This window comes from Esox lucius, chromosome 19 (genome assembly GCF_011004845.1).
Source record: "Esox lucius isolate fEsoLuc1 chromosome 19, fEsoLuc1.pri, whole genome shotgun sequence".
NCBI classification, from domain to species: Eukaryota; Metazoa; Chordata; class Actinopteri; order Esociformes; family Esocidae; genus Esox; species Esox lucius.
The window spans coordinates 15,153,871-15,181,495 of record NC_047587.1 but is presented as its reverse complement, the minus strand read 5'-3'; the positions used below and the strand labels follow the sequence as shown (position 1 = coordinate 15,181,495).

Genomic DNA, 27,625 nt, shown 5'->3' with positions numbered 1-27,625 from the left:
ACGGAAAATGTATCTCTGATAAAACAAATAGCGTAAAAGTAATGAATTTGACCATCACGCTGAGAGGACCGTTTATCTAGCCTATCATTCACCTGCTTAGATACTCAGTCCAAAGTCACCTGGGAAGTCCAAAGATATGACGGCTGGTACAACAACTTAGCCGATCATGACCGAGGCGCTGTGGGTGAGTTAATCAAAACATCTAAAAATCTAACTCGCAATGTTAAATTCTGTAAACATTCATATTTAAATATAGGGTGCTCTTACAGAAATCCAAATACGTTGCGCTGTTTTTCAAATAATGAGGAACTCTCCTCTTTGCGCGTGCAGGATCCGCTCTGGTGCGTTTGCTGCCGGCGCGCTACTACGATGGGGTTCTTCAGCCGCTGCAGGAACCTCATCTACCCAACCCGCGACTGCTCAGTGATGTGATTGCCAAAGGTCGGTCCGGCCTGGCCTCCGCAAACAACCAGACCGTACTCAGTGTGTTTTTTGGTAGGTTTACACTCGAATGTCATGTACTTTTATTGTTCATTCAGACTCCTTCAAGATGTTGTTTTAGTTTTGAAGTCTGTAGTTGGCAAAAGTACCCAATTGTAAAGATACCTAGACGGAAAATTACTTGAGTCAAACCCCACTATCTTCAGTAAGTCTAAAAGTTGTTGTTTTGAAATATGGATCTTCTAAATATTTATGATAGGAGTAGCAGTCAAATGTTTGGACACACTTACCCATTTACTTGAATGGGAGTGTCCAACATTTTGACTGGCACTGTACATATTAAAAAGTTTAGAACAAATTTGAAGAAATGTAATTTTAACACATTTAGCAAACCCCAAGGGCACATCGTTTTATTTTTTTGGGAAAAGACAGTCATATTCCCAGTCAAAAAAATAAATAATTGTTTCTCAAAGGTTCTTCAGGAAGAGTGATCACAATGAATCAAAGAACCTTCTGAGCTCTTCAATGGTTCTCTGCCGTTCAAAAAAGTCCTCCTTGCCCTTTTAACATCAATTACAAGGTCAGAGAGTTGACCCATTCAGATATTTCAAACCGTGTGGTTTTGCTCACACCCTCTTTTTGGGAAACCATGTAGTGTGTTGTCCCAGTTTATCTAATGCGCTGTGATGTGACCGTGGTCGGTGACAGTGTCTTGTGAAAGACTCATAAGTGGCTTTGTGCCAATTCAGAAGTGTGCCTAAATCAGGCCTGACTTGTCTTATCTCACTCTAGGATCTTATCCCTGCCATGGTTTGTGTTTACAGTATTGTATTAAACACACAAAAAAGTAGTGCTACATTTACTTGGTCTCTATGTGAAGTACATCATATAATAAGGTATGCCATTTTAATGTAAGTGGATCTTATTATAGAATGTCTCTTTATATAAAACATGTCTTTCCATGTTGCTTTCTCCTCCGCTTGTGTAGGCTACCATGTAGTGTTTGAAATTGTGGACTCCCGTCCTCCTGGCTGTCCTCCGGAGTTTATGAACATCCCCATCCCGGAGGGAGACCCAATCTTTGACCCCCAGCGCACTGGCCGGGTCCTTTTGCCCTTCCAGAGGGGGCCCTGGGACAAGCACTCCAGCCAGAGCCCAAATTATCCTCGCACACAGGTATGGAGGGCCAGGTGGTCAGGCCTTTAGCAGATGTCTTAGTAACTAACATACAGGTATGGAGGGCCAGGTGGTCAGGCATTTAGCAGATGTCTTAGTAACTAACACACAGGTATGGAGGGCCAGGTGGTCAGGCCTTTAGCAGATGTCTTAGTAACTAACACACAGGTATGGAGGGCCAGGTGGTCAGGCCTTTAGCAGATGTCTTAGTAACTAACACACAGGTATGGAGGGCCAGGTGGTCAGGCATTTAGCAGATGTCTTAGTAACTAACCCACAGGTATGGAGGGCCAGGTGGTCAGGCATTTAGCAGATGTCTTAGTAACTAACACACAGGTATGGAGGGCCAGGTGGTCAGGCCTTTAGCAGATGTCTTAGTAACTAACACACAGGTATGGAGGGCCAGGTGCTCAGGCCTTTAGCAGATGTCTTAGTAACTAACACACAGGTATGGAGGGCCAGGTGGTTAGGCCTTTAGCAGATGTCTTAGTAACTAACACACAGGTATGGAGGGCTTGACTTAGCTCAGAACCAGACATTAGTAGCCCAGGACTAAGGATAGCCGGGACTAAGGCACCCACTTCAAATGTTATCATTGGATAGAATGGACGTTATCAGTGGTTATCAGCCTCATAGATATGGTTCAGAAGGGGCCTGCTACGCCTACTGGTAGGCTCAGAAGGCTGTTATCATCCATTCGCATGGTTAATCACAGATAAATACACGAGAAGACTCCAGATCCAACCAGAAGTCTACAGGTAAGGGTTAGGGTTAGGGTTAAGGTTAGAGTTAGGGTTAGGGTTAAACTGTGACAATTTAGTCAATACTCAATTATCTAAATACTAAATGAACCATGCGAATGGATAATAACAGCCTTCTGAGCCTACCAGTAGGCGTAGCAGGCCCCTTCTGACCCATATCTATGAGGCTGATAACCGCTGATAACGTCCATTCTATCCAATGATAACATTCGAACCGCCTGAGAAGAATTTAGTGTGATGTATGACTTTCAGCAGGCAGCTTCATCAGAGGAGGACATTTTGATAAAATCACTGGTATTTGATGTGTCTTAGTTTACATGTGATCACTATTGGAGCTGGACCCATAACCGTGGCTTTGCTGGGTCCTTGCTCATAAACACTAAGTAAGACACGACAATAAGGACACAAGCCAGACACGATAATAAAGACATAAGACGGACATGATTATAAGGACATAAGACAAATTTACTCTGAGGCTGTAAGTAGGTGCCTTTTTAAAAGAAAAAGAAACCTCCCCAACTGGAGAGGTCCCATTCCTCTCCCACTCCTTCCCAAACCAGATTTATTTGGTGTGACCATCTTAAAAAACAATTCCACGTGTCCAAGAGTTCATTAAGCTTAAGAAAATGTTCCTTTCAGGTGAACCTGGTGACTGCATGGCTAGATGGCAGCTCCATATACGGCCCATCCAACTCCTGGTGCGACACCCTGAGGAATTTCACCGGAGGTCGCCTGGCCTCGGGGGAAGACATGAACATGCCCAGGAGGAGTGGAGGTAGTCACCTTATGTGGAGCGCTGCTGACCCTTCCACTGGAGAACATGGTTCTGAGGGACTCTACGGTGAGGAGAGGCTTCTTCGTCTGGTACTTCTACTGGTTCTTTCTCTGTTTCTCCTTCTGGTTCTACTTCTTACGGTTATTCTTCTGGTTCTGCGTCTTATCAGACATTTTGTTCCTGCAATAGTTTTTAAGGTGACAACACATATGCCCTGGCAACACGGTCTCACACCAAAGCACACACTCAGGTACAAAGTGCTGCAGTTAAATAATCAACACAACAGTGTGATTTTTATAATACATCTAATGTTGTAATGCCAGTGATGGACATAAGAAATGTGAATGTGACATTTCTCTGAGTTTTGCAAACCCAGGTGTGACACTATTTAAGTAAGGTCCTCTTTATTCCAGTTCTGAAATGTCAGATTGCATTCCCGAAATGGAAACAAAATGAATGAAAAAGCCTGATGAAGACAGCGTGTCTGTCGAAACGTTGGTCTTATTAAAAAATTATATGCATTTGAGTTTAGAGTGTGCGGCTTTTTCTTTCATTTTGTTTCCATTCCGTACCCTTCAGCCAGCACCTCGTCAACTAAGGTGTGCGTTTCTTCTACTTTTATCCCAAAATGTCTGAATTTGAACCGAGCTGCGCAATAATCCAAGCAAACATTATTCAGTATTAATATTTGAAGACCTTGCTCCTTATGGCCTAGGTGTGACCAGGGTTCCAAGAAGGAAAGGCTGGGATTTTAATTAATGGTTTCCAGAATGGTGCAACCCTTGGTGTTATGACGCATCTTCTAGTTCCTTCCATTCCAATTCACTGAAATGACTGAATTACATTTTATTGTATTTCAAAATTGCTCAAGGTTCGAACCTTATCAGAATATAATATAATAATGCTTTTAATGCAAGCATTTTATTGATCCCACAATGTCACCTGCTGTTGTATGCACCAAATAAAACAAAGGAAATGACAGTGTTATCCCGGGTCCTATGGTGAGAGGTGCATTCAGGGAAACCTTTCGCCATCTTTGTTCTTCCGCCCTCCAGAACTGGGCAACGCCTGGGGAAACGAGAACGTGTTCACGATGGCCGAGGGTATCGTGTGGTTCCGCTACCACAATTACATCGCCTCCCAGCTGCATGAGAAAAACCCATCGTGGTCGGACGAAGACCTGTTTCAAAATGCCAGGAAGACTGTGGTCGCCACGTTCCAGGTATGAGGGAAAAGTCTCCTGAAAGTATTTTAATCCACCTGGCACCCAGATGGTCATTAAGGGGTCACTTACAGTGAAGCGGTGCGTGACCTGACAGGGGGAAGAGAGTCGTTGGCTACATCAGCGCCGGGTGGTCATGGGCTCCTAGATGAAATGGTGTTAGTGGTTGGAAATGTGTCTGCGTCACCTCTCCTGCTTCTGGTTTAACACCACTGTTATTACGGTTTATGGACCAGTCAATGAAAGTGGTTAGACGCTGGCAGTACAGCCCCCCCCCCCCCCCCCCCCTGGGTTGTAGTTCAATAGACTTCAGGAGTTATGATTCAATAAAAAATAAAACATTTCCCCCCCCAGAATATTGCGTTGTACGAATGGTTGCCTGGACTCCTGGGGAATAAGACGATGCCTACATACCCAGGTAAAACACTGAGAGAGAAAGAAGGAGAGTGTGTGTGTGTGTGTGTGTGTGTGTGTTCCACAGCGGAGGGCTGCTACTTGAGTAAAGTCATGCGCTGGTAATCACAGGACAGTGTTGGTAGGGTGAGTAGTTAACCCCTGTGGTATTGTCTAAGTCCATGCTGTGACAGCACTATTACACACGCCAGCAGATTACTACTGAATAAGTAGCCTTAATTTCTCCCGGTGTTCTTGCTCATACACGTACCGAAGACAGTAACTCACTCCGGCTTTTTTGAGACTATGAGAATATACCGTATATCCAAAATGTCTTCTTAAGTATTTCAGTTGTATGAATGGTAAAAATAATGGCACTATTTTAAATTGCCTGAAAGGTTGCTGTTTTTGGCAAAACAGGTTTAGGTCCGACAGCAGTTAATAATATGTTGTTTTAGTTTCTCAGTAAATTACAGAGGTTGACAGTATTCTTTTAGCATTGTGAGAAATACGTTTTGTTTGTGGGCTTTCATGAACAGTACATTCTTTTTTTGTTTGTTTCTGTTCCATGTTCATTTTTTAAAGTGTCTTTGGGTCCTTGAAAAGTCGTATATAAATATAATACATTATTATTATTATTACATGCTATACCAATGGAAATTACTTTGGATGCTTTGTTTCCTCTATATTATAGCAGTTTTATTGTATTACTCTCCAGTGACAGTATTCTCTGAATTTCTTTCACAGGCTACCAGAAGTTTGTGGATCCGGGGATCTCACCAGAATTCCATGCCGCTGCCGTCAGTATTTTCTCCACAATGGTGCCCCCTGGTGTCTATATGAGGTACTGAGACCTAGCTCACACGTTCTGGAATAGGGCTGCCCAACCCTGTTCCTGGAGATCTTCCCTCCTGTAGATCTTAACTCCAACCCTGTTCTTAGAGATCTACCCTGGTGTAGGTTTTAACCTCAACCCTATTGCTGTAGATCTACCCTCCTGTATGTTTTCTATCCAACCCTGTTCCTGGAAATCTACCATCCTCTTTTAACTCCAACCTACCAGCCATGGCGTGTAATTTTCTGCCATTCTGACTTTGTTTTTTTGACTACAGAAACAAAACTTGCCACTTTCGTAATGTTGTCAACCTCAATGGGAGCCTGTCTCCAGCAATGAGGATGTGCAACAGCTTTTGGAACCGTCAGGTATCCAGTCCTCTCACATCTACACAAAAAACCTTAGAGACATAGTGTCTTACAGACCAGGGATAGGACAGGGGTAATGTTTTTCAGGGCAAAATGTTTCGGATGTGCACATGGATTGAATGTGCATTCAAGATGTAGTTTGCCAATGTCAACATTAGTGGATTTATTCTTGAGGTCATTCATATGTACCTGTTGACACACTATTGCAGAACTCCAATCTGAAGACCAGCCAGGATATAGACGACCTAATCATGGGCATGGCCTCCCAGATAGCAGAAAGATCTGACAACATTGTTGTGGAGGACCTAAGAGGTTGTTTTTAAATAATCATCATAATTTTTCAGTGTTAGTTGACCCTCTCCTTCAACCTCTCTCTTTTTCTGGGTCTGTATGTGGGGGAGAACCCAAAACATTTATTTCCCTGCAACAGCAATAAATGTTGCGTGTGATTCGCTTTTATATTGACAGTTTCTCTTCCTCCCAGATTACATGTACGGCCCCCTGAGGTTCTCCCGGTCTGACCTGGTTGCCCTGTCGGTACAAAGAGGCCGCGACTTTGGACTGCCTAGTTATAACCAGGTCAGAACGGCCCTGGGCCTGCACGCTGTACAGAGGTGGGAAGACATCAACACTCAGCTCAACTCCACTGAGTCACAGGTACATTCTTAATGGTGTTAGCTGACGCCGCTAACAAATGTGTTATGCATCTGTTATTAATGTGTTACCAAGTCCTTATGTATTATTGACCACCATTCAACCATTTAATAAGGTGATGGTTGCCAAGGATCTGGACAGGGTGGTTTTACCTTAGTGAGCATTGCGGAAGGACTTGATCAAGCAGCTCCAAAGAAGCTGGAAAGAAGACAACCACAACGTCAAAATGGTCCAAATGATAATAAAATATATTTTAATTTTAGGATTAGTCCTCTGTGAGGGTTCGGGTTAAAGAGTTTTCAAATCACACTTTAACAACATATATCCAAAAGCAGGGATTATGACCCAAAAACAGGTACAGATGTTCTTCATATATTATTCCTATTTGAGGCACCCTGTATCCTGTCTCTATGTACACAGTTGCTCATAGACCTAGCCAAACTGTATGATGGAGACATCTCTAAACTGGAGCTGTTCCCTGGTGGTCTGCTGGAGTCCATAAATGGGCCCGGTGAAGTCTTCACTGCTATGATACTGGACCAGTTCGAACGCATCAGGAACGGGGACCGCTTCTGGTTTGAGAATACACAGAACGGGTAGGGGAGAACGCAGTCAAATGTCTGATAAGTAATACTACTGCTACTACTAATACTACCAACACTACTATTACTTATACCACTACTACCACTCCTACCACTACTAATACTTCTACTACTACTACTACCATTAATACTTCTAAAATGACTACAACTACTACTAATAATAATAACAATAATTTAATAAAACAATAGACAGGGTTACTGTACACTGCCAACACTATATGCCCCATGTTTACTGTTTATGCAGTAGAACCAAAGAAACATCCTGGTAATCGTATATAAAGCTGCTGCTGCCAGTAAGTAATGGTTAATCGGCAGTAGTTTTCAATCTGTTTTTTTTATCAGCAAATTAAAATATCAGCAAATGTGAAATGTGGAACGTTTGGAAATGTGGAACGTTTGGAAATGTGACACATTTCCTTGAATATCAGAAGTCCCTCTTGCGATACAGTGACCTGTATCGAAAGAGGGGTTGTAACGTTCCCACTGATCTGACTGTCTGTTGTCCCTCCAGGAGGTTCACCAGTGAAGAGGTCATGGCCATTCGGAACACAAGCTTTCACGACGTCATCGTGGCCGCCACCAGTGCAGGGGCAGAGGGCATACAGAGGACTGTCTTCTTCTGGAAGGACGGTAAACAGACACTTCCCTTAGATTCACCTTTCTGTGATATGGTCGGCATATGACGGTGCTAATCGGAACATCTCTAAATAGGTAATTAGTGACAGTGTTCCCTGTAATGGCGACTGTGTCTCCCTGCCCATCCACCTGCCTGAACCCCGTCTGTCTGTTTGTCTTTCTGTCTGTCTTCTTGCCTGTCTGTCTGCCCGTCCAGGTGACCCGTGCCCACAACCCTCCCAGGTCGTGGCCTCTGAGCTCCACCCCTGCACCAACGCCACCAAGCTCAGCTACTTTGACAGTGGGAGCAAAGCTGGCTTCGGAATCACGGTTATCTGTCTGTTTCTCTTCCCTGTTGGTCAGTATTGGAGGTTAACCGATCAGAAACCACTTGCTCATTTCCTACTCAGTTATTTAGCTGGCACTCATATGCAGAATAACTTACAATTAGTGCATTTGATTAAAGATCGATTAGCACATATTCACCATATGGTTTCTTCGTGACTGTTATGGCCATTGTTGATCACATGACGGCTGTGATGATCTGTCCATTGTGTCCTCTTCCCAGTGAGCTTCCTCATGGCTCTTGTGGTGGCCTACTTCAGAAAAACCAAGTTTAGAAAGTTCCAGAAGAAAAACAGAAGAGCAGACAAAATCACTGAGGAAGCTGTTGCCGGAATAACAGGTGTGTTTGTGTGAGTGGTGTGTGTGTGGTGATTTGCGCTTGTTGAATTCTGTCTGCTTTACACTCTATATCACAGGTGTCAAACCGGTTCCACGGAGGGCCGAGTGTCTGCAGGTTTTCGCTCTCACCTTGTACCTGATTGATTAATTAGTTCACTAATTGGTTAATTTCTACCCCCACCTGGTTGTTCAGGTCTGACCTGGGAACCAATTTAAAGGAAAACCCAAAGACCTGCAGACACTCGGCCCTCCGTGGAACCGGTTTGACACCCCTGCTCTATATGCATACATACACTACATTACCTAGCAATACTTCACACTGTAAATAGCCAAGTGAGCCTACTGAATCTCAGGCAACAGACATTATCTGAGGTTTATACGGATCGCTCGTTGCACGTTGAACAGAACGCCGGTCCAAAAAGGGGCACCTCTGTTCAGCACGCCCACAGCCCGCTGCGCCCAACCGTGTTGTTTGGGAGGCGTGTGACGTTCTGGGCCCGTGGTCAGGTACTGTGTCAGAGCACGTGAACTCTCCCCTCCTCTCTCTGTCCAGCCTACGAGTGGCAGGGTCCTAGGAAAGCCCAGCGGCCCGTCAGCATGCTGGTGGATGACAGGCGGAGGCTGCAGGTGTTCGACCAGTCTGGCCTGGCCCTCCGCTCACTCAGCCTGGTGGCCCAGACACGCCTGGACGTCCTGCTGTCCAGCGACGGCTCCCACAGGGTCCTGCTGCTGAAAGTACCCAAAGACTATGACCTGGTAAGAGGCTGGCGAGGGGGGTTTTGGGTTTCCTCGTCGGTTAGACGTCTCCGTGCCGAGGCCTGGTTCCATCTGTGCCAAACCTTGTTTGTTGTGGTGGTGTGGTTCCATCTGTGCCAAACCCTGTTTGTTGTGGTGGTGTGGTTCCATCTGTGCCAAACCCTGTTTGTTGTGGTGGTGTGGTTCCATCTGTGCCAAACCCTGTTTGTTGTGGTGGTGTGGTTCTATCTGTGCCAAACCCTGTTTGTTGTACTCTGTCCCCAGGTACTTTACTTTGAGGATGAGCGCCAGCGCGGGGATTTTGTTAAGCACCTGTCCTCTGAGCTGCCAGACGGTGGGCCGAGGCTGTCCATGAGGGACATGACAGAGAGCGAGCTGCTGGGAGAAGCTGTGACCCGAGAACAGAGGGCTGAGATTGTAGAGACCTTCATCAGGAGTGCCTTTGCCAAGGTACTGACATACCAAGTGGAGCTGCTGCAAGCAGACCTGCTACAAAACATACTGATGGTGGCCCATAGGGTGGAAATCAAAGGTATAGATGTAGATTCTAAAGATTCTTACTATCAACAAACAATCAAAATAAGAAAGTAAATGCTTGCTAAGGTTAAGGTTCAGATGATGGTTTAGTTCAGGGTTAAGTTAGGAACTAGTGTTAAGTTTGGGGATAGGATGATGGTTAAGGTTAGGGTTAAGGTTAGCAGATAGTTCAATGTTTTGATAGTCTGTAAGTAGTCGGTAAACCATCTACAGATTGACTGTCCAAATATTCCCAAAACAAATGTAAACAAAAGGAATTTCTGACCCCAAGCAACAAAATAAAAACTGTAATAGATATCCCTTGGATATATTGAATGTAGATCCAGCATATAGCCCTGCTGAACTGGACACTCAGAGACCAATTGTATATCATGTCTTACTAGCTAGTTATAGTATACTTTTTAATCAAGGAAACCCAAATGGCAGATGTGCTTCACGGTAACTAACCTGCCTTTGCAAGCCAATTTGCAACTTATGGTTGTGAAAGACAAACCTTTGTTGGAAACCAGAGACACGTAAGTTGTCACAGTTATTAACTGCACTGATCTTCTTGTTCTTTTCAATTCTGGGAATGACGCGCCTTGCAATCAGGAAGGGATATCATGAGTAACAGGTCCACATATTCATTACCACTACAACCCATTTGTGCTTACTCATCTAAAAATATAATACATTTGTGATCTTGTTTTAAAATCTGATGAGGAAGTGCTGGAGGGATTAGTGATTGAGGAAGCGGTTTTGGTTACAGTAAATCAGCCCATTAGTCATAATATCACTTTATGATTTCAAGGACTTCCAAAGGGCAAAGAAACATTTGACTTTTGAATTCTTGAATTTCACTATCCCATAGCTCACCCAATATGATGGGTCGTCACACTGCCCCATAGCTCACCCCAATAACATGGGTCATTACACTGCCCCATAGCTCACCCAATAAGATGGGTCATCACACTGCCCCATAGCTCGCCCAATAAGATGGGTCGTCACACTGCCCCATAGCTCGCCCAATAAGATGGGTCGTCACACTGCCCCATAGCTCGCCCAATAAGATGGGTTGTCAAACTTCCCCATAGCTCGCCCAATAAGATGGGTCGTCACACTGCCCCATAGCTCACCCAATATGATGGGTCGTCACACTGCCCCATAGCTCACCCAATAAGATGGGTCATCACACTGCCCCATAGCTCGCCCAATAAGATGGGTCGTCACACTGCCCCATAGCTCGCCCAATAAGATGGGTCGTCACACTGCCCCATAGCTCGCCCAATAAGATGGGTTGTCAAACTTCCCCATAGCTCGCCCAATAAGATGGGTCGTCACACTGCCCCATAGCTCACCCAATATGATGGGTCGTCACACTGCCCCATAGCTCACCCAATAAGATGGGTCGTCACACTGCCCCATAGCTCACCCAATAAGATGGGTTGTTGAAGCAATTTCTTTTTACAATGTTGCCTCCTTTGGTAAAAACCTCTCCAGGTCTTGGAGATAGAGAAGAGTGATGTCAGGGATCTGAGTGACGTTTCGTGTAGGAAGACCCGGGGAGCCCTGGAAACTGAACTGACAGCAACTGAGTTTGCTGACGCTCTTGGACTCAAACCCGACTCCCTCTTTGTCGACTCCATGTTCACTCTCGCCGACAAAGATGGCAATGGTTACCTCTCCTTCCAGGAGTTCCTCAATGTCATTGTCATCTTTATGAAAGGTAAAGGATATTGGGGCAAAATCATTCCTAAACAAATACAAATATTAATCAGTTTCAATCTGAATATGTAACAATATGGCAGTTTGTAATTTAATCTGTTTGGTACAGGTTCACCAGAGGAAAAGTCTAAGCTGATGTTTTCAATGCATGATATTGACGGCGATGGTTTCTTATCAAAAGAGGACTTCTCCAGACTACTTAGGTGAAGACTCAGTAACACTGAACAAAATTATAAACACAACACTTTTGTTTTTGCCCCCATTTACCATGAGCTGAACTCAAAGATCAGGTTGTTGAGTGGACCAACATTCCACAGGCCACAATCAACAACCTGTTCAACTCTATGTGAAGGAAATGTGTTGCACTGCGTGAGGCAAATGGTGGTCACACCAGTTACTGACTGGTTTTCAGACCCCAATCATCATGCTGTCTAATCAGCATCTTGATATGCCTCACCTGTGAGGTGGATGGATTATCTCAGCAAAGGAGAAGTGCTCACTAACGCAGATTTAGACAGATTTGTGAACAATATTTGAGAGAAATAGGCCTTTTGTGTACATAGAGAACATCGTAGATCTTTGAGTTTAGCTCATGATGAATGAGGGCAAAAACAAAAGTGTTGCGTTTATAATTTTGTTCAGTGTATTTGTCATGATAATCTGCTGACTCCCCTTAAAACATCTGGCTTGAACAGACATTACAAGCCAACCTGAGAGTTGTCAGATATTTTCTGATCTCTGAAAGTGGGCTGTTCATTTTGTCTGCATCCCAGCCCATTTGTTTTAGACGCAGCCGTACGCGCGAATCCAAAAAAAACGGAAAACATAAGAACCGCGATAAGTTTTTTTTTTTAACCACGTCTGTTCTTCAGGTCGTTCATGGAAATTTCCAGCAGCCTCCTGTCTAAGAGCCAGGTAGAGGAGGCCATCTCTGCCATGCTGCAAGCCGCGGGCTTCGACGACAAGGACAACATCACCTGGGAGGACTTCCACGTCCTCCTCCAGGACCACGAGAAGGAGCTGACATTCGCCAAGCTCAACATCAAAGGTGACGGTGCTATAACAATGTGGGCCTCGCTTGGCGGAAGGCTTTTTATCCCAAGGTGACTTACTGCTCATGTGTGTCTGATGCTTGTAGAAATTGAACCATGAAATGTTGCTAGAGTCACTCTTAACAGCTCAGCCTTACATGCTGAAAGGCTTCCCCTGCCAAAGCCCCGTAGTGTTAATAATTACGTCTAATTGTGTGTTAATGGGATCTGACGTTGTGTTCATGGCACGTTGGGTTTATGGGATCGGACGTTGTGATCGTGTCGTGTCATGTGTTTATGTGTCTATGTGCAGGGATAGAGAAGGAGAAGGGTAAAAGACTGAGTCGACACCAACGAGTTTCTTTCATCAGCCAAGATAGGAACAGGTAATATAACTGGAGTACAGCTGCCCAAAGTGGGGCCGGCGATGACGTTTGCTTTGGCCCACCAGAGGGACCCACTAAACAAACAAGTCGTCATTTGGCTTTTTCTTTTTATTTACTGAATCGGTGTCTTAATTTACATTTGACAGCTAGAAAAATGATTTACATGATGTGTTATGTAAAATTTGTTTTTGCTAATTAGCTTTTGCAAATATTTTAGCGGATCTGTAGTTATTGTAAACTGTTCAGTTAGTTGGCATTTGTACGTGTCTATCTGTGCCACTCCCCTCCTGTAATTTGATGAATGAAAGGACACATTCCTCACAAAAAAATACACCAAAAATATTATGCAGTTTTCAGTCTTGGAAAATGACCAGGAAATGCAGATATGCCGACAAAATGAATATACAGCTCTGGAAAAAATTAAGAGACCAGACCACTTTTTCTTTCCTTTCCAAAAAAGTTGAAAAGGAAAGTTTTGAGTGAGGAACAGAAGCATTCAATTTGCAGTGGTCTCTTAATTTTAACCCTTCTGTTCCTCACTCAAAACCTTACTATCCAACTTTTTTGGAAAGGAAAGAAAAAGTGGTCTGGTCTCTTAATTTTTTCCAGAGCTGTATTTGTCCACTTTCAATCATGTGTAAACATAGTGTACTTCAATCTAAGGTACAGTCATGCTCACAGCTTTTATTATAATTATGGGATTCACATTCAACTGTAGGTCATATCAGAATGGCACAATCATAAAACAAAACATGGCAACAAAGAAAAAAATGAAAAAGTCTGCATACCCTTAGTTCCTAATACTGTGTATTGTTCCCTTTAGCATCAATGGCAGCGTGCAGTCTTTTGTAATAGTTGTATATGAGGCCCCGAATTCTTGCAGGTGGTATAGCAGCCCTTTCATCTTGGCAAAATGCCTCCAGGTCATGCAAAGTCTTTGGTCGTCTTGCATGAATCGCACGTTTAAGATCTACCCAGAGTGGCTCGATGATATTAAGGTCAGAAGACTCAGTATCTAGCCTGCTCAGTGCATCCACGTGAGAGCTAACAAACTCATTAACTATTTATACACAAACACTAATTGCAATTTAAAAAGCCACAGGTGTGGGAAATTCACCTTTAATTGCCATTTTCACCTGTGTGTGTCACTTTGTTTGTCTGTAACAAGGCCAAACATTCAAGGGTATGTAAACTTTGACAAGGGCCATTTGACAGAGTCATTTCCTTCGCTTGCCATCACCCCACGAAAGTGAGAATGACGTAAATGATTGAAATGCAGCCAGTATTGATTGATTACTGGCTAGCTATTTGACTCTGTCGGTTCATGAGTTCACCAGTCACATTGCGGTGGCTGGAGTTCTGTTGATATCCATGATATAGACACTGCAGTAAAACAGGAACATAACGATGTGTCAACAGTACACACCCTGATGACCTAGCTGCCAACATATCTTGGGAAATTATGTTTAGAATTGCCTGGAAATGTATTTCCTTGTCTTATTCCACTGGACACTGGTTATCAGGGTATGATTGCAGACATGCCAATGATTTACTTGATGGTGTGATGTTGAATAAATTTACCATATAACCTGTTATGTCTTGTGACTCCCTGTCCATTTGTTTCCGCATGTGGTAACCACCATGTTCTAAGGTCTGGTCTGCAGACCTTGTACTCCTTATTTCGAACCGTAACCTCTTGTTTTTTTTTTCAGGTCACGTTCAGAAGGGGACACCTGGTCCAGCGTCCCAGGGATCGAAGGACAGGAGCTTCGCAGACGAACAGGAAAAGGGTAAGGTGTTGTGGGTCAAGAGACATCTTAATAAGATGTAGCCTTGTTGGGTCCCTGCTCTGTGATACCATTGGCTCCATGCACTTTGCTCTGTGTCATCATTGGCTCCCTGTAGTCCGCACTGTGACATCACTGGCTCCTTCTAGTCAGTTCTGGGACATCACTGGCTCCTTCTAGTCAGTTCTGGGACATCACTGGCTCCTTCTAGTCAGTTCTGGGACATCACTGGCTCCTTCTAGTCAGTTCTGGGACATCACTGGCTCCTTCTAGTCAGTTCTGGGACATCACTGGCTCCTTCTAGTCAGTTCTGGGACATCACTGGCTCCTTCTAGTCAGTTCTGGGACATCACTGGCTCCTTCTAGTCAGTTCTGGGACATCACTGGCTCTGAGCAATCTTTGCTCTGTGACATTGTTGGCTCCACGCAGCCCATGATGTGACACACTCGCAGACATGTTCTGACAGCAGGGGAGCTTTTCCATGTTCCTAGTCTGAGCACGCTATAATGTCCATGAGGTTAGTTGTTGTGCCGCTCATTGACATGACCACTCTGTGGTACAGAAGGTGAGATCACAGACAAACTCGGGACTTGAATCTTATCCTGCCCATTACATGTCTTGTTTTCTTGTGAGAAAGTTCTTTCCCACATAAAGTTCAATTCTGATAAGCATCCCAAATGCCAGCTCCACCCCTAAACTAGTTTTGATCGGGGCTATTTGAAACAGTGTGCCATTTGAAATATTGCAACCGGTACATGACTGTGTTGCTATTGGTACCTTACTTTGTTGCAAGCAGTATCTGACTGTGTCACTAGTGGTACCTGACAGTAATACCAGAATGTGTTGCTAGCAGTACCTAACTGTGTTGCTAGCGGTGCCTGACTGTGTCACTAGCGGTACCTGACTGTGTTGCTAGCAGTGACTGACTTGTGTCGCTAGTGGTGTCTGGCTGTGTTGCTAGCAGTGCCTGACTGTGTCGCTAGAGGTAACTGACTGTGTTGCTAGCGGTACCTGTCTATTATGCCTCGAGGGAAGAGTGACTGACGCCAGGTTGTGTAAGAGAGTTTGGGTGCTCTGTGGTTGACCTCATGTCTGGCATCTACAATGGTCTGCCCAGTGATGCAACCTGCCCCATTTTACCTCCATTATCAGACAACACAGAACATGAGTGTGAGCTGCTAAAATATAGGGATTAGGGCAACGTGGTTTTGACATGGGGTGCAGCGCTGGCCTTCTGTCAGTCCTGTGGCTTCCTTGTATTATTACTCAATGCCCAGTCATATATTATAATCTTTGGTAACACTTTATTTGAAGGGGTGTGCATAAGAGTGACATGACAATGTCATGATACTATCATTGTCATGACATGACACATGTAAGAATCCTTATGAACATTTATGAATGTTGTCATTAGGTGTCATTCGGTTGATTATGTCATTTTTTATGCAAGGTTGACATTGTTTGGAATGTCTTTGTTTTGACAATTTGACATTAACCACGACAACATTAGATTAGGTTCAACTTTACTGTAATTGAACAAGTACAGTACAATGAAATTGAAGGAGTAGGGTAGTATGTGCAACCGAAATGCAGGGATAGCGGCAATGAGGTTCCTGAGGTAAACATGTACCTGTAACAACTGAAAACTTCAGACTTGGCAAGGCAGTGTCAGAGTCCAGTAGTACAAAGTGTGGATATGGTTAGTGATGGGTCACCTAGTTTAGCAGGGTTACAGCAGAAATAAAGTGTTCTTGAACCGGCTGGTGTGGGAACGAAGAGACCTATACCACCTGCCTGATGGAAGGAGGGCAGTTTGTGGCATGGATGTGAAGGGTCCCTGATGATGCCACACACCCTGTGCAGACACCGCTTGTGCTGGAGGTCTACAATGGCCGGAAGCTGGGTACCAGTGATGTACTGGGTGGTTTCCACCACCCGTTGTAGGGCCTTCCAGTTGGCTACAGGGGAAACGCCAATTTGGACTTGTCATAAAGGTGTAATGATGTGTAATAACACTGTCAAAGACTTTCATAACAGTGTCATGAATATGTTTCTTGACCTCAAGAACAGTGGTACAATTTGGACATAAAGATGTCATTACGTTTTTCAAATACTGTCAAAAAGATGTAATTAAGTCTGTCAAATTCTTTTAAATACCTTAACAAAAGCAACACATTTATTTTATTGTTTTTGCACAACAAATGTCCCCCCCCCCCAAAAAACACTTTCCGATAAGGGTACATGAACAACCATTCACAAATGCAGTAGTTGCCTTGAACGAACATTGATGAACAATGATGAACAAGACATGAACAAACGGTTAACAGTGATAACCCATAAAGGTTTCCAAATGCATTAACAAACAGGGTGTAGTGTCATTCGTTCATGTTGACACAGGACATAAACTCATGTTGTTTTTTGCAAGAACAGTTAGTACTGTAATTTGTTAAGGTTGCTATAGGACAGCCATTCATGTACAGTACCTATTTCTTTGCATGAAAACTATAGCCTAAGTAATATAAATTATTCATAATATAATCATATTGAAAACATTATTTATAAAGTAGGCTAGATAGTGACAGTTTAACAAATTACCTTAATGTTAACACAAATAGAACAAATTAGCAAAGTGCTACCAGGAACTGACAAACACTTGACTGGAGCCAGCTAATAACCAACCGAAGCCATGTAACAACAAGGAACAAGGAACTAGCTAATCGCTAACCCTTACAGTGCAACGATTGAAAAGTTCCTAAACAATACAGTTACAAAATTCAATTAAATTAATCCTAGGGATATTGTCAGGAGTGCTGTTAATTCAGTACAGTACCCCCGAAGGAGTGCACCACTGTTATGGCATTTTACATAGACATGGATCTCTGTCATAGTTATACAATAACCATGCTTTTCCAACCCTCTACATACACTTTAACAGGCAAGTAATCAAACCGTATCGAAAGGTCCATTGTACTTCTGTACTTTACCGACCAGGAAAACAGGATAAATGATGAGAAAGACATGGCTTTTCCTTGAAGAGTTACAATAACGTGCAGGTGTTTTGATCGTTAACAGTCCCAACGCAACACGACCACGTCAAACTGCCCCCTATAGGCCAACCATAGTAAGTGTCCTTCAATATAAAAGTGTCCTTCACATTTCTATATCAACCCCAAATGCTACCATACATTTTGTATGTGTCACACCTATTTGAAGACGCAAGTAGCCAGTCTACCTTTTAATAATGGTTACCGCACTGTAATAATATTTACAAATTGGATTATGTATATTATCTCTTGAATAATGTATATTACTTAGCCTATTGTTCATGCAAACCACTAGTTACATGAATGGATGTCCTGCTTCACCATTAACAAAATTGCAGTACAAAATATGTTCCTGCAAAAAACTTTGATATTAACTTGACTTGTTTTTTTGCATCATTGAAAAGCCTGCCCAAGACACCATTATAATGGCGTATGACTAACCAGAGGTGCCACTATCATTTTGAGGTGAATCTTCAGTGACTCAGGAGTGCGATACATATTTCCAATTTGTATTTCTGCCATGCATGCTCAATATGCTGAGTATGAGCGCCAGTCTCAGGATCAGCAAAGTTCCTTTTATGGCAGACAGAATACTGGCTAAATAGTTTCTTCAAGTTTGATAATTAGGCCCATGTTTATGACAGGTTATGTTGTCTTGGTTACTGTTGTCATTAAAAAAGACATTGACAGGATATTTTGTCTCAGTTAATGTCAAGTTATCATAACAAAGACATCCCAAACAATGTCAATATTGCATAAAAAATGACATAATCAACCGAATGACACCTAATGACAACATTCATAAAAGTTCAAAATGATTCCTTCATGTGTCATGTCATTGTTATGACAGTATCATGACAGTGTCATGTCACTCTTATGCACCCCCCTTCAAATAAAGTGTTACCTAATCTTTTATACCCTATCACGCAACAACCCTCTTCCAATAAAATACAAACTGAGGCCTTAGCATCTTACTGTCTTCATCCTCTGTGCTTGCTGCGTAAGACACGACCCTGACTAACTTGAATATACTTACTTATTGTTAGATTTGATTGTATATTGTTGTAGGCAGGGTAACACTTTATTTAGACAGTTCATCTGTACCGGTAGATACTTTACGGACTGTTCGCAGACTATCAATGACATTTCAGTAATTTATCTACTGATCCTAACATTAAACCTCATCATATCCCCAACCCTAACCCTTTACCAAATGTTCACCCTAACATGTATTGTAGGCCTAACCCTAACCCTAGCAAGCATTACCATTCAATTAACGATCTACTAGCACTAAACCTAAGCCTCATCCTATCTCTAACCGTAACACTTAGCAAGCATTTGCTTTGTTTATGATAGTTTGTTGATAGTATAAATATCCGTAGAGCATCTACAGATGGAAAGCCCAGAAAACTGCCATAGAATCTTTGGAGATCTTTCCAGCTGAAACTGTATTTTCCATGTGCTCTTAACTACTAACTCCTTAAGTCATTACATTTTAGAAAACCTGGGCTCCATCTTGCCTTCAAATTGCATTCGCTTCCCGTGGGCAGCTACCTGAAAGATATAAATGGGTTTCAATACATTGAGCTTGAATCACATGATCTGTTAACTATTCAGTGAAAATCACTCATTTGGTAGAACTTGCACATACATCTGCTACATTGTTGTATACCTGTTTAATTGAATGTATTGAAGGTTTCAGGTGTTTCTTGATAATGTCTTCTGATTTCCTGTTAAAATGAAGGTTACAAAAAGGTTGCAAAAGGTTGTTGAAAGACCTTGTTCCAAAACTGGTCATCCATATGTGAGAGTTAACTACTCTGACACCCAGAACCTACTTTGACAATCACTCCTATAAATGCTCTTAGAACAATAAATACAATCTGCATCGTAATATTAATGTGAATCTAATCTCTTTAACCTCCTCTCAGGTTGGGGGTCCAAAGTCCTAAGGTCTATGTGAAGCCTAGGAAGGAGCATTACAACAGGAACCCCATACAGCAGAAAATCCAGCACTTTAAACGCTTTGTTGAGAACTACAGACGCCACATTGTCTGCTTCATTATTGTTTATGGCATCACAGCTGGAGTGGCTCTGGAGAGATGCTACCGTGAGTTTTGCTCTGTGGCGTTCTTTTTGGTTCTGTTCTGCTTGTTTCATTCTGTTCCACTCTGTTTCACTCTATTTTGTTCTGCTGTATTCCCCTATGTTCTTCTTGTTTCAGTCTGTTCAGTTATATTTTACTCTATTCTGTTATGCTCTTCTTGTCTTGTCCTCTGTTCCATCTTCCTTCAGTGACCAGGGTTACAGCAGGCAGTCTCTCTGCTCCCAGATCTTGTTAATGTTTGCAGTCCCTCTGCTCCCAGATCATGTTAGCAGTCTTGCCAACTCCAGTAATTCTCTGACACCTGCTCTGCCAACTGTTTGTTATCTCAGCAGCCTGAACTAAATCACCTCAAGTGACCACGCGATAGTGTTTTATGGACCCAGCCGACGAAGTAGGAAATGAATAAGGAGTAGCACGTGTGTTTTGAACGCTGTTGCCACCCCAAGCACGTGTGCACATAAACTGAGCGCTTGAACCTTCTGTCAGGCCAGTTTCCACGGCGCCGACTGGGCATAACAAAATCCAGTTTAGGACAAGGCTTAATCTGCCTCTTTAGGACAAGGCCTAACCTGTCAGATCCAGACCCTGAGCTGTGTGTGTGTGTGTGGTAGACTATGGTTTACAGGCCGACTCCACGGGCCTGCCGGCCACATCCGTGGTGGGTGTTTTGGTGTCCCGCGGCTCTGCGGCGGCCATCTCCTTCCTGTACCCCTACATGCTCCTGACGGTGTGCCGGAACCTCATCACCCTGGGGAGGGAGACGTTCCTCAACAGATACATCCCCTTCGACGCCGCCATAGACTTCCACCGCTTCATGGCCATGTCTGCCGTCCTGCTCTCAGGTCAGAGGTCACACCCATTCATGCTACCCAGGGTGAACGAGGCATGGTCACTCAGTTTGCCAAAATGAGTTGTGTGTCCAGATGGAAGCACTACCTGGGTTGTGGCGTTGGTCCTCACCTAGCTCTTCTCCCCGTCCCTGTAGTGGTCCATTCGCTGGGTCATGTGGTGAACGTCTACGTGTTTTCAGTGTGTGATCTAAGCATCCTGGCCTGCCTCTTCCCTAACGTCCTATCCAACAATGGGTAATGACGCCTTCCTCGTTTCACCACACAACACATTGGAGATCAGTTTATTTTACTCTGGAGGCGTGACATTCATGTTTATCTTGTGTCTGCATTTGCCGTGAGTTGGTCGTTAGTCGACATTTTAAACGTTTGGAGCGTAACTATATTTGTGAAATTGGGCATTTCATGTTGTACAAGTGGAATATAAAAATGTTGATATTGGTTTTGTAATTGTGCAGACATTCTGACCAAAAACAATGTGATATCAAACCTACTGTAGTCTAGTCTCTTTATTTTTTTCCTTCTGCAGGTCTGAGATGCCAATGAAATGGTCCTGGTGGTTCTTCCAGACTGTTCCAGGTAGGACAGAAAGCAAGCTCCTCCCACTAGTCTGTGTCATAACCATGCAAATGTAACCCGTTTCTGGATGTAACACTGTTGGTTCAAATGTTATTGACTATGGGTCCCCCAAATGTAACCCATTTCTGGATGTAACGCTGTTGTTTCAAATGGTGTTGACGACAGGTCCTTCAAATGTAACTCGTTTCTGAATGTAACGCTGTTGTTTCAAATGGCGTTGACCATGGGTCCCCCAAATGTAACCCGTTTCTGGTTGTAACGCTGTTATTTCAAACAGCGTTGACCAAAGATCCCCCAAATGTAACCCGTTTCTGGGTGTAACACTGTTGGTTCAAATGTTATTGACTATGGGTCCCCCAAATGTAACCCATTTCTGGATGTAACACTGTTGTTTCAAATGGTATTGACGACAGGTCCCCCAAATGTAACCCGTTTCTGGTTGTAACGCTGTTATTTCAAACAGCGTTGACCAAAGATCCCCCAAATGTAACCCGTTTCTGGGTGTAACACTGTTGGTTCAAATGTTATTGACTATGGGTCCCCCAAATGTAACCCATTTCTGGATGTAACACTGTTGTTTCAAATGGTATTGACGACAGGTCCCTCAAATGTAACTCGTTTCTGGGTGTAACGCTGTTATTTCAACGGCGTTGACCTAAGGTCCCCCAAATGTAACCCATTTCTGGGTGTAACGCTGTTGTTTCAAATGGCGTTGACCACGGGTCCCCAAAATGTAACCCGTTTCTGGGTGTAACGCTGTTGTTTCAAATGGCGTTGACCACGGGTCCCCAAAATGTAACCCGTTTCTGGAGGACAATTGCTGAATATTACATTGCAAGTGTTCATTTTGACCTGTGTCCACTCCAGGAATGACCGGCGTCCTGCTCCTTCTGGTCTTGTCATTTATGCACGTTTTCGCCTCACGCTACTTCAGACGAATCAGCTTCCGAGGCTTCTGGTTGTCACACTACCTCTATGTGCTCCTATATGTCTTGGTGAGATACAGAGATACCTTACTCTAACTGTATTCCTGGTTAGAAACATAGATACCTTACTCTAACTGTAGTCCTGGTTAGATACATAGATACCTTACTCTAACTGTAGTCCTGGTTAGATACATAGATACCTTACTCTAACTCTAGTCCTGGTTAGATACATAGATACCTTACTCTAACTGTAGTCCTGGTTAGATACATAGATACCTTACTCTAACTGTAATCCTGGTTAGATACATAGATACCTTACTCTAACTGTAATCCTGGTAAGATACATAGATACCTTACTCTAACTGTAGTCCTGGTTAGATACATAGATACCTTACTCTAACTGCAATCCTGGTTAGATACTGAGGTACAATGCTTCTCTTAGCCATTATCATTGAAATCAGAAACCATTCCCTGACTAGCATTGCAGTATTTGAGGTTGAGATGTAGTCTAAGGCCCACTCTGAAATCCTTCGTCCTCCTTTCAGACAGTGATCCACGGCAGCTTCCAACTGCTCCAGGCGCCAAGATTTTACATCTACCTGATCCCCCCAGCGCTGCTCTTCCTCCTGGACAAACTCATCAGCCTGAACAGGAAGAAGGTGGAGATCCCTGTGGTCAAGGCTACGCTGCTGCCTTCAGGTAGAGGTCGGGAGAGATAGGGAGGGATCCTTCTGGTTGAGGACTGTAAGACGGGTCGTGTAGCAGGGATTGGCACACTGACCAGGCTAAACTCAACGCCACTGCGTTTTTATTCATGTGAAAACGCTGTGTGGTACTGACAGACATAATGTGGGCAACACAGTTCATAACACTGGTGGTTATTCTGCTTCCCCCTTCTGTTCCTCTCTCCCCCTCCTGTCACTTCCTCTCTCCCCCTCCTGTCACTTCCTCTCTCCCCCTGCTGTCACTTCCTCTCTCCCCCTCCTGTCACTTCCTCTCTCCCCCTCCTGTCACTTCCTCTCTCCCCCTCCTGTCACTTCCTCTCTCCCCCTCCTGTCACTCTCTCCCCTACTCCCTCTTCCCCTCTCCCCCTCCTCTCTCTTCCTCTCTCCCCCTCCTGCCTCTCACTAACCCTCATCCTTCCCTCTGCAGGTGTGACATTCCTGGAGTTCAAGCGCCCCCAGGGTTTTGTATACCGCTCAGGCCAGTGGGTGAGGGTGGCGTGCCTGGCGCTTGGCACGGACGAGTATCACCCGTTCACGCTGACGTCTGCGCCTCACCAGGAGACCCTCAGCCTGCACATCCGTGCTGTCGGACCGTGGACCAGCCAACTCCGAGAGGCGTACGACCCCGAGCAACAGGAAACATTTCCCAAGGCACGGAGAGGGAACTGTTTAACTAGTGGTCTAGAACGTTATCCAGCTCCCTTAATGTAATGCAGTCAGAATATCTCTCGTGTCAATTAAATGGACGCAGATAAAACGGGTGCCGCGATCAAACCAGCAACTTGATATTTTTGTTTATTCATTTTGACCAGGTTTGTTGCAAACCAAATTTGATGAATACGTTGATTGGCTTCATTTATTTTCCTTAGTACATTTTGCTGCTGTAGGTTGCTCTGCGCTATAAGGGAGGGAAAGGGCCTACCTGAATAGTTGGATGATCAGGGCTTGTGTGTTCACGAATGTCCATTACATATTTGCAGTAAAACATCCAGGGCAACTTAGTTTTACAAATTCTCTTTGATAAGTGTCAATAGTTGGGCGTGTGCTACCTGTAAACCGACAATGATTGGAATCCACCCCGTCTATACCTTTGCGCCACAACCAATGCCGTCTTTTAGACGTACCGATTGGCTGCGGCACGCGTTTGTGTAGGTTTCGCTCACATTTATATTAATGTGCTCATGCTCTGCCTTAAATAACGTTTATCTTTCCTATAATACAAATTAATTGGTAAAACTGAAGTTTAATTATGTGATCTGCGCAGATTGGCATGTCTTTTGCGCCGCAGACCTGGAGGAAATCTGCCCTACCTTGAACGCGCATAGTTTACAGGGAACGCGGGTGGCTGGGTAATGAAGCCAGTCTACAAAAGGTTCTCATCCACAAGCTGAACAATCTGTCATTTTATCCCTCAGCAAGGTCGTTAACCAAAATTAATGTTAAGTCCTTACGAAGTAGCTAAGTCGTACTTGCCTGGTAAAATAACGGGAGAAAAGTATCCATGGCGCTTTACCGGCTTGCAGCGAAAGTCAGCGTGCTTCTTTGAGCGCGGTAGGGTAGGTTGTTGTGTTTCTGTTGTACATTTTCCTTCCCTGTCTAGCATATGTTTTTACTCCCATTCCACAGCTGTATCTGGACGGGCCGTTTGGTGAGGGCCACCAGGATTGGACCAACTTCGAGGTGTCCGTTCTGGTTGGCGGTGGGATTGGAGTCACCCCTTTCGCATCCATCCTCAAGGACCTGGTCTTCAAGTCCTCTATCAAGTGCAAGATCCAGTGTAAAAAAGTCAGTTTGCTGTCCAACCCAAGCATAATGCAAAGCTAGTATGTAGATGTTAGCATCTACATTATCAAAAAGTAGAGGATTTGTATGCTCCCTCTGTCTCTTGGTCTGTATATCTGGCTGTCTGTCTGTTGTCCTGTCTGCCTGTCTCTCAATCTGCTTGCCTGTCTGTCTCTCTGTCTGCATGTTGGTGTCTCTGTCTGACTGTCTGTCTCACTGTCTGTCCTTCTGTCTGTCACTCTGTCTGACTGTCTGTCTCTTGGTCTGCCAGCCTGTCTGTCTCTCTGTCTGCCTGTCTCTCTGTCTGCCTGCCTGTTTGTCTTTCTGTCTGTCCCTCTGTCTGTCTCTTGGTCAGCCTGCCTGTCTGCCTGCCTGCCTGCCTGTCTGTCTGTCTCTCTGTCTGCCTGTCTGTTTCTCTGCCTGCCTGTCTGCCTGGCTGTCTGTTTCTCTGCCTGCCTGTCTGCCTGGCTGTCTGTTTCTCTGCCTGCCTGTCTGCCTGGCTGTCTGTTTCTCTGCCTGCCTGTCTGTCTCTCAATCTGCCTGCATGTCTTTTCTGCAGGTGTACTTCATCTGGGTGACACGTACACAGCGCCAGTTTGAGTGGGTGTCTGAAATCATCCGGGAGGTGGAGGATCAGGACACCCTGGACCTGGTGTCAGTCCACATCTACATCACACAGCTCCCTGAGAAGTTTGACCTCCGAACCACTATGCTGGTGAGCACACCGAGCACGGCTTTATAGATGCAATCCTGGGTTTGTGTTTTGGTGCAATTGTGAACTTCTGGTAAGTTAAGTGGTTAGTTTCCTTTTCGAGTCTAAAGTCAGTTTTGTAGACTGATGTAAATGAACGGAGAACAGTATTATTGCTTGAATATTACTGCTGTATGTGATGCCTGACATGGTTCTGACCCAGTGTGCATCCGGGTTGTGTCTCGACAGTACGTGTGTGAGCGTCACTTCCAAAAAGTGTGGAACCGGAGCCTATTCACTGGCCTTCGTTCTGTCACTCACTTCGGCAGGCCGCCATTTGTCTCCTTCTTCAACTCCCTGCAGGAGGTGCACCCTGAGGTCAGTCACTAATAAACAAAACCTCAGTCACTGCAAACTGTTGGCGTTGTTTGGGTGTCCTTCGGATGGCTGGTCCATGATAGCTGTTTGTCATGCCAAATATGTCTTTACCAAATATGTATGAAAATATCTGTATATTATTCCACACTGTAATCAGTTATTGTAGGAATGCTGTTAGCATCTATAGGCGTTGGCTGTAATACCACAAACATTTGTGGGTGCAGAGTGTTGGAATGGACAGAGTTGTCCCCGTCTCCTGTCCTTCCTCTGTCCCCGTCTCCTGTCCTTCCTCTGTCCCCGTCTCCTGCCCTTCCTCTGTCCCCGTCTCCTGCCCTTCCTCTGTCCCCGTCTCCTGCCCTTCCTGTCCCCGTCTCCTGCCCTTCCTGTCCCCGTCTCCTGCCCTTCCTGTCCCCGTCTCCTGCCCTTCCTCTGTCCTGTCTCCTGCCCTTCCTCTGTCCCTGTCTCCTGCCCTTCCTCTGTCCCTGTCTCCTGCCCTTCCTCTGTCCTGTCTCCTGTACTTCCTCTGTCCCCGTCTCCTGCCCTTCCTCTGTCCCCGTCTCCTGTCCTTCCTCTGTCCCCCAATCTCCTGCCCTTCCTCTGTCCCCTTCTCCTGTCCTTCCTCTGTCCCCCAATCTCCTGTCCTTTCTCTGTCCCCCAATCTCCTGTCCTTCCTCTGTCCCCGTCGTACCTCTGTCCCTCCCCCATCTCCTGGCTATCTTCCTCCTTGTTTTCCTGCTCCCACGTTGTTGGATCTGAACCAAGGTTAGGGAAGCATGGCTTGGGGAGCATCCTCCTGTTTCCCTCCAACTCCTGGTTAATACCTCCCCTGACGAGGCCCCGACGGAAGGCAGCTGTGTAGGGACTGGGCTGCCCCCGGAAGTTTCTGGAAGCTGACAGCATTGGTTCGGGGTGTCTTACTGTTTCTCTCTCTCCCCCCTCTCTCCTTCTCTCTGTATCTCCTGCTCTTCTCTCTCTCTCCAGGTTGATAAGATTGGAGTGTTCAGCTGTGGTCCTCCTGGTCTAACTAAGAATGTGGAGAAGGCGTGTCAACAGATGAACAAGAGAGACCAGACAAATTTCCAACATCACTATGAGAACTTCTAACCACTGCTTGGAGATCTCCCATAATGGAGCAAACTGCTGTTGCTACATTCATTTCTTTTACCTACAAATGTATGACATCCCTTGTTTTCTTGAAGAATGTGTTTAGTTTAACCGTTGTACCCAATCAGAACCCCAGATATAAACTGGTTTTACATTTACTTCATTTACTTCAAGTAAATGTTTGTTACATTTACATTTAATCAAGTTAATGTAACAAATACAACAACAAAAAGACAGCTTCAAAACAGGGTTCAAACCCTCGTTAAGAGGGATGGGGGATGTTTGGTTGAAGTGTCACATACTGGACTGGGAAATACTATACACACAACACTTGCTACTGTGAAGAATTACATCGTGGGGCACACCAAGTTTTTTTGATTTTACTTCTTGTATATCTGAATGTAACTGGATGTACAGATGCTACTACTTTATAAAGGTCTCTTTCTAATGTACAACGAATGTTATTTAAAAAAAAAATTAATAAATGAAATAATTTGTCTCGCAAGGCTTCACCATCAGTTTTCAGTCTTCTACATTATCAAAATGATATAAATGATCAAAAGCATTACCTGCTACCAGCTTAGGTATTTTAATAAAGATTAACAAAAACAAACAGTTATTATTTGCTTCCAAAGATCAAATCAGATGGGAAGCCAGTAAGTCTGTCCACTAGTGCCAGGTTGCAGTGACAAGGAAATTCTTTTCACAGGTGT

The 27,625-nt window shown here is 44.3% G+C and overlaps 1 protein-coding gene across 2 annotated transcripts in view; it reads left to right on the top strand.

The window, feature by feature from the left end:
• Positions 1 to 27,413, top strand: part of duox (dual oxidase) — a 28,239-nt gene extending 826 nt beyond the window's left edge. For both annotated transcript variants that reach the window (XM_029115220.2, XM_020040554.3), the window contains exons 3-34: positions 101 to 184; positions 331 to 495; positions 1,430 to 1,617; positions 3,018 to 3,219; positions 4,209 to 4,375; positions 4,730 to 4,793; positions 5,516 to 5,612; positions 5,881 to 5,971; positions 6,181 to 6,283; positions 6,456 to 6,628; positions 7,046 to 7,221; positions 7,739 to 7,857; positions 8,060 to 8,200; positions 8,411 to 8,527; positions 9,080 to 9,282; positions 9,547 to 9,732; positions 11,299 to 11,524; positions 11,633 to 11,726; positions 12,396 to 12,571; positions 12,868 to 12,940; positions 14,653 to 14,730; positions 19,704 to 19,882; positions 20,491 to 20,721; positions 20,865 to 20,964; positions 21,257 to 21,306; positions 22,174 to 22,301; positions 22,778 to 22,931; positions 23,385 to 23,608; positions 24,584 to 24,742; positions 25,299 to 25,454; positions 25,680 to 25,808; positions 26,790 to 27,413. In XM_029115220.2, the coding sequence (XP_028971053.2) occupies positions 101 to 184; positions 331 to 495; positions 1,430 to 1,617; positions 3,018 to 3,219; positions 4,209 to 4,375; positions 4,730 to 4,793; positions 5,516 to 5,612; positions 5,881 to 5,971; positions 6,181 to 6,283; positions 6,456 to 6,628; positions 7,046 to 7,221; positions 7,739 to 7,857; positions 8,060 to 8,200; positions 8,411 to 8,527; positions 9,080 to 9,282; positions 9,547 to 9,732; positions 11,299 to 11,524; positions 11,633 to 11,726; positions 12,396 to 12,571; positions 12,868 to 12,940; positions 14,653 to 14,730; positions 19,704 to 19,882; positions 20,491 to 20,721; positions 20,865 to 20,964; positions 21,257 to 21,306; positions 22,174 to 22,301; positions 22,778 to 22,931; positions 23,385 to 23,608; positions 24,584 to 24,742; positions 25,299 to 25,454; positions 25,680 to 25,808; positions 26,790 to 26,912 (4,556 nt within the window). In that variant the 3' untranslated portion in view covers positions 26,913 to 27,413. The remainder of the gene's footprint in view (positions 1 to 100; positions 185 to 330; positions 496 to 1,429; positions 1,618 to 3,017; positions 3,220 to 4,208; positions 4,376 to 4,729; positions 4,794 to 5,515; positions 5,613 to 5,880; positions 5,972 to 6,180; positions 6,284 to 6,455; positions 6,629 to 7,045; positions 7,222 to 7,738; positions 7,858 to 8,059; positions 8,201 to 8,410; positions 8,528 to 9,079; positions 9,283 to 9,546; positions 9,733 to 11,298; positions 11,525 to 11,632; positions 11,727 to 12,395; positions 12,572 to 12,867; positions 12,941 to 14,652; positions 14,731 to 19,703; positions 19,883 to 20,490; positions 20,722 to 20,864; positions 20,965 to 21,256; positions 21,307 to 22,173; positions 22,302 to 22,777; positions 22,932 to 23,384; positions 23,609 to 24,583; positions 24,743 to 25,298; positions 25,455 to 25,679; positions 25,809 to 26,789) is intronic.
• Positions 27,414 to 27,625: the final 212 nt, after the last annotated feature.